Below are 7052 nucleotides of genomic sequence, written 5' to 3' on the forward strand. Positions count from 1 at the left end.
GAGTTTTACAAGTAAGGATTTGGAAGTAAGAATGAATTATGAAGGCCTCCCCAACACAGACACATGCATACAGAAAACTGCAAAATTTCAGGGAAAAACCCTCATGAATAGACCATAGAGAGTCATTTGTGTACATGTGAGTGGTTTATTCACTATCATCACGGCACAAGGCACAAGGAAAGGGTTTTTGTTTTGTTTTTTGTTTGTTTGTTGTGTGTGTGTGTTTTTAACGGGCTCATTAGTGTAGGTGTGAAGTTTCATTCTTGCATGCCTATGGATATTTAGTTAAGGTCTAGACAGACTGAAAGCCAGAAAAAGGAAATATACCTGCCCAGTTACATCTTTTCCCAAGACTGGGGTAAACACAATCGATGCATGCCGCACCCATTAGAACGCTGGGATGCTCAGTAGGAATCGCGTTGACGAGCAGTGTCTTCCCACATCAGCAGGACTCCTTGGCTCTCCTTAAACCTCCAGTGAAGATGAAAACATAAAAGTGATTAACAAGTCAAAAGAAAAGTGGAAGCCCTTGAGAATTGAAAATAAAGTTAAGTAACATTTGCATTTAGATAAATTAACTTGAAATCATTTCTTGGAGCCCTAGTGTTGTGATCTCTCCTTTTTCTTCTCTTTTTACTTTAAAGCAATTTGGGGAAAAAATGAAATAAGGATGTCATTCAGAACCCATGGTGGAATGGACTGAGCTTTGGGAAATAGTCAAAGCTGGGAATAGAACGTGTTATCATCAATTTAGTTGAATGACTTGGTGTTCATTCCTTATCCCCAAAATTTTGCTCTCTGATCTACCATAATCATACTGAGCACAGTGCCTGAAAGGTAACAAGAACTCAAAAAGTCTTTTCATTCATCACGTTTATCAATTACTTATTGACCATCTCCCAGGTATTAGGCCCTGTGCTATACCATGAATAAGATAATGTATCTTCATGAGCAAGTAACTTGCATTCTAGTATCCTTGGAATGAATGAAGAAACATTTCTTAAAGGCATGAAAGAAGGAAAGTCTCTGCAAACAGTACACTGCCTACAGAACTCATCTGAAATGAGAAAGCAAAGGTGAATAATATATAGTCCTCATAGCTCTCGACTATGATTGTTTAAAAATTTGAACAAAACAAATAGGAAGGAGATTTGGGCTCTTGCTTTGCCTTGCACATTATTACTTTAAAATTTTTTGAGTCCAGTATTGTAGGACCAATCATTCTAAATGAGTTTCCTTTTTTTAAAAAAAAGATTTTATTTATTTATTTGACAGAGAGAAATCACAAGTAGGCAGAGAGAGAGGGGGAGGCAGGCTCCCTGCCAAGCAGAGAGCCTGATGCGGGGCTCTATCCCAGGACCCTGGGATCATGACCCCAGCGGAAGGCAGAGGCTTTAACCCACTGAGCCACCCAGGCGCCCCAATGATTTTCTTTTTTAAACTTTGATCATCAAGAAGGAAGGAAAGAAAAGAGGGAGGAAGGGGTTGCGGGGAGAAGGGAGGTCTTTCCAAAAATTTTGCCGGGAATCACACAATAGGGAATTCTTCATGCAAAATGCAGTTGTTAGGGTGATACTTCTTGAATAAACTGTACATTAATTCATTCAACTAATAGAGTATCTGCTATGTGCAAGTACTATGCTAGTCACCGGGGATATAGTAGGGAAAGAAAGATATGTCTCTATCCTCACGGAGCGTATTAAAAAAAAAAAAAAGACCTTTTTTTAAAATTTTCCCTGACATGCTTTTACTGAGGAATACTGCAAACTAGATTATGAGTACTCAAGGAGCATATGGCAGTTTTTTGCCCATCTGGGATAGTTCTAAAGAATAGACCCTTGTGTATCAATAGATAAGGATTCTTCCAGTTCTAAGCCTTCATGATCTATGATCTAATAGTGGAAACAGGATGTATGCTTCCCAAAAGATGTTAAACTTGTATTTCTTTTTTTAAAAGGAAACAGAGGTCGGGGTGCCTGTCTGGCTCATTCGGTAGAGCAGCCAAATCTTCATTTCAGCTCAAGTCATGATCTCGGGATCATGGGATAGAGTCCCATGTCTGGCTCCAGGCTCAGTGGGAGGTCTGAGTATTCTCTCTTTCCCTTTCCCTCTGCCCCTCACCCCCTCTAAAATAAAGAAATCTTTTAAAAAAGAAAGGAAGGAAGGAAGAAAGAGAAAGAAAGAAAGAAAACAGAGGTGTTGCCTGTTTATTCAGAAGAAACTATCTCTTTGAAGAATCTAGTTCTACTCCTTTAGCTCCTCCCACTCTGCTCACCTTCTAATGCTCAGTCCCAACCCTTTTCTTTTCACTTGCCTTTCCTGCCTTTAATGACAGACAAATTGCTCATCTCCAACTGGCTCTACTCAACACCTCCAGTTAAAAATCTCATGGTTAGGTCAAATATATCATGTTCCATATGAATTCATCCAGCCATATGCCATCCCCCACTTTTGGGATTTCCATCAGCAGTATCCTTATCGTCCCAATCTTCCACACTGGAAATACAGAAGTTCTCTTTGTTTCTTCCAAAATGAATTTCCAGCCCCAAAATTAATCAGTTCTTCCTTCTTTCAAAACACCTCCTTATCTGCACCTTCTCTCCCACTCCAGGCCACACAGTGTTGTTGTTGTTTTTTAAGATTTTATTTATTTATTTTGACAGACAGATCACAAGTAGGCAGAGAGGCAGGCAGAGAGTGAGAGAGGGAAGCAGGCTCCCCGCCGAGCAGAGCCCGATGTGGGATCGATCTCAGAACCCTGATATCATGACCTGAGCCACAGGCAGTGGCTTAACCCACTGAGCCACCCAGGCGCCCCCAGGCCACACAGTCTTAATGCAACACATGTCACCCCACACCTGATGATAGCAACAGCCTCTGCCTGGTCTCACCTTCCAGTCCCTCTTGAATCTGTTTAAGGCCTCACTGCCAGACTCAACCGCCTAAACCCGAGCTGCTTGTCAAATCATGGGTACCTGTGTAGACGTCTTCCCTGGTTCCCTTGGCCTTGCCAGGGAAATCTTGAGTCTCGGAGTCTAAAATGCCTTGCTTTCAAACTCTGCTTCCAAGACACCTAGATCACTGTGCCTCACTGTCCCCTGCAACAGCCATGTTTCATCCCAGGCCTTTCCTTGGCCTACCCCTCCCTCTTCCTCATCTCCAAACCTCTATGTGTCCCCAAACCAGAGACTCTAGCGTCTGTTCCTTATGCATCTCTTTCAGGTTGAACAGATACTTGTCAAATGAACAGAGAATTAACCGAGTAAAAAAGGAATTCTGCCAGAATGCAAGGTGCCAGTGTATCAATTATGGCTTTTGCACCCCAGTCTGTGTAGAGGACTTGCAATTGGTTCAAAACACAGCCAGTTAGAAAGGTCCAATGCATGGGGCTTATTGTTGCAGAAGATGATCAGATTTCATTTCCTTGCCTAGTTGCTCACAGAATAAAGTGCCTTTGTTCTTAGGTAGCTACACTGTAGCTACACTGTAGCTACAGTAGGAAGCTACACTTCAAAGTTTTCTCTTTCTAAAAACAATGTCTTTGTTTATTCACCCGTGCTTTCAATCCATACAATACCTTTCTCCAAAGATAATCTGTGAAAAGAAATATTGTATGCTTAATTCTTTAGTTTTTCTTTAAAGATTTTTATTTTTTTATTTGACAGAGAGAGATCACAAGTAGGCAGAGAGGCAGGCAGAGAGAGAGGAGGAAGCAGGCTCCCTGCTGAGCAGAGAGCCCGATGGGGGCCTCGATCCCAGGACCCTGAGATCATGACCTGAGCCGAAGGCAGAGGCTTAACCCATTGAGCCTCCCAGGTGCCCTCTTTAGTTATTCTAAGACTATTTCCTAAATTTTTCATTTCATTTCATGACACAGCTTTAATTTCAGTCTCTCTCATGCATTTTCTTAACTTTGAGTTATAGGGATGGGAATTCACTCCTGTCTCCTTTTCATTTCTTGACGATATTGGGTGTAGAGGGAAACTATCTCTGGAGGTCTCCTTAGTTAAGAAGGAAGCACCCCTCAGAGATGAGCGGTCTCCGATGGACTCAGATCTGTCTCTGCCTGGTCGCTCTGAAGCTACCGACATCACTGCCCAGGGGCAGGACCTGTGACATGGTCACGCCCCTCTATCACATATTCCCCTTGGGATTTCTTTCTTAGGATGTGAAAACATCTCTGATTACTGTCCACTCCCCAGTGACCTCCTCATCCCATCTTCCCCACCCCCAAAACATTCACAATCATCTCTTGATTAATTTGTTCATGAAATGACCCATTCTGCATATAGAAACAATTACAAATTCCAAACATTCATTTGCATGTGTTCTCTATAATCTTATGGCATCACCTTCTTTATGATCAGGAACTGACCTTGCATTAGGTCATGAAATATACCAATGTCTAAACTTTCACAGTTGTGGACACCAGATTTGTTCTGCATTTAGTAAATGGAAAGGCCAGCTGCAGATTAAATACGGATAAAATACTTGCCTTTCAACTTTTATCCTTAAAATAGCAGTTAAGAGCATGAGCCAGAATGAATTTGAATCCTGGCTCTGCCAATTTACTATTTAAAGTTAGTCAAATGTTGTTGTTGTTGTTGGTTTTTTAACCTCTCATGCTTCAGTTCCAACATCAGTGAAGTGGGCAGATACTATGAATTCTTACCACTGAGTTACTGCAAAAACTTAAATAAGTTAATTCATATTGCCATGAACAGAGTACTTAATAAATATTAACCATTTTGGGGGGACGCCTGGGTGTCTTTTCCTTTCTACTCAGGTCATGATCTCAGATGGAGCCCCACATCAGGCTCCACACTCAGTATGGAATTTGCTTTCCATACTCTTCCTTTCTACTCAGGTCATGATCTCAGATGGAGCCCCACATCAGGCTCCACACTCAGTATGGAATTTGCTTGAGATTCTCTTCTCCCTCTCTCTCGCTGCCCCTCCCCCCACTCATGCACACATTCTCTCTCAAATAAATAAATATTAAAAACATATTAGCCATTTTTTTGTTACATTTATTGCCTTGCCTGCAATAACCTATTCCTCTCCATATATTAATTATACGGCAACATAACAGTAGTTGCTAGCATTCATTCAGTAATCACCGTGTGAAAGAAAGCAGGCCAAACACATCATGTGTCCTAGCCATTTCCCACAAAAATTCTGTGAGGTATGGCCTATCATTGTCCCATTTTACAGATGAGGAAAGTTAACAATAGAACAATATACCCAGGGGCATGTAGAGTGTAGTCAGTGTCAATACACATTCTGATTTATTCTCCCATATCTGTCTCTATCAGTCAGCAATACACATTAGTTTGTTCAACCAGTCATTAAACCTTTGTTACCACTTAGGGTATTCAGGGTTCACGGCATCCTGCCAGGGGGAGCACAGGGCAAGAGAGGTAAGCCCAGAATAGTCCCGACTATCAAGGAATCCACAGTGCATTGTGGGAGATACTAACGTCCATGCGACTCAAAGAGATGGTAGGATAGATGTGCTCCAAGTAGAAACCATGTGCTGTGAGGATGCTGAAGCAGCAAGCACTTCCAACCTTGGGGGACTCAAAAAGGGGGCATATAAATATAGGAATGACCTGAACTGGAAGAGGAGGGGGAGAAGAGCAGTCTAGAGAGGAGGAACAGCAAGAACAAGTCCTACAAGTGTTACACTGGATGGAATAGAGCAGGACGGGCAGGTTGAGTTTGGCTGGTAACGCAGGGTCATACGACTGGGAAGGATGTCTGAAGTGTTCTTCATGCTTTCCTGAGTGTAACAGTGAGGCAAATCCCGCACTGTTTGGAACTCCACATGCTTTGCCAAATATTTGGTCCCAGCAAAGATGGGCAAGGCTAGGAGAAGGTAAAAAAGAAGATTGTTCTCAATCTATGTCAGGCCCTTGACTGATAGTGCAAGGTCGGAGTCGGCTTTAGACCAGACTACCTGAGCCAGATTTCTGATCCATTTAATACTCATTTTATCTCCAGGGAATTATCCACACCATAGGAGCAAACCCACTCAAGGTTTGCTGGCTCTGGGCAGGAACTGATCAACCCCTTTTTTAGCATAGGCTTTTCAGAACCAAATTAAGATCCAGATTTATGGATCCTACAGACCTGGGGTCACCACTAATATCCGGCTGGCAGAATGCCAGATGGCAAAGTATACCATTTCACCTGTAAAATTCTTCCTTTTTCCCCACCCAGAATGGAATTCACTAAGCTATCAGGATGGTGTCCATGTATTACAGAAAAACCCAATAGAGAAAAAAAAAGAGTGGTAATTTTTATCTCATGCCACGTAAAGATATACTTCGTACTAATTTTCAAGTCTCCTAAAAACTAAAATCTGAAAATTTCTTTGATCTCATTTTCTCCCCTGTAGGCTGTATTTAAGCCTTGCCTCCACTTCTTTGATACTTGAGTAAAAATCAACTATTGGTTACTTGTTAATTATCACTCAGTGATCCATCAATCATCAATAGGGTTCCAAAATACATGAGTCCAAAACAACAGACTAAGACAAAACATATGCCTTTTCTGAGCTCCTTTAGTCATCATGTGGAACAGGGAATGACAACCTCCCTAACCTCTCCATGGAAGATTTAGAGTTTACATTTTTGATGGTGCTCATTGGAATAGTAGTTCGTTTGTGTCTGCCAATGAGTAAGAGTGTGTGTGTGGGGGGGAATCTCATTATAACATTATCAAGAAAGCAAATCCTTTCTGTTTGGCCTTGGTTTGATAAAATTGGGTCTCGGAGGCCATCTATGGTAAGCGGATATTAAAACCGGGGTTACAAATTGTTGCTTTAGTGTTCCAGCTTTTGAGGCCCAAAAGATCTTACCGAAAAGGATACATTGTTTTTAATTGCTCCTCATTATATGTGATGAGAGAACATCATTTCTCTCCTCTTCCTCCCAGGTGGCTGTTGAGGACCGCATCAGGCAGCTGCACGAAGCCCACAGGGACTTTGGGCCCGCGTCCCAGCACTTCCTTTCCAGTAAGTTGCTGTCACCTTTCATTGCTTAATGTCT

General features: G+C 42.0%; 1 protein-coding gene across 7 annotated transcripts in view; it reads left to right on the forward strand.

The window, feature by feature from the left end:
- The window catches only part of DMD (dystrophin), a 1990807-nt gene that overhangs the window by 1752033 nt on the left and 231722 nt on the right, over window positions 1-7052 (forward strand). For all 7 annotated transcript variants that reach the window (XM_044235639.1, XM_044235638.1, XM_044235634.1 and 4 more), the window contains one exon: window positions 6940-7018. In XM_044235639.1, coding sequence (XP_044091574.1) covers window positions 6940-7018 — 79 coding nt within the window. The remainder of the gene's footprint in view (window positions 1-6939; window positions 7019-7052) is intronic.

This window comes from Neovison vison, chromosome X, assembly GCF_020171115.1.
Source record: "Neovison vison isolate M4711 chromosome X, ASM_NN_V1, whole genome shotgun sequence".
NCBI classification, from domain to species: domain Eukaryota; kingdom Metazoa; phylum Chordata; class Mammalia; order Carnivora; family Mustelidae; genus Neogale; species Neogale vison.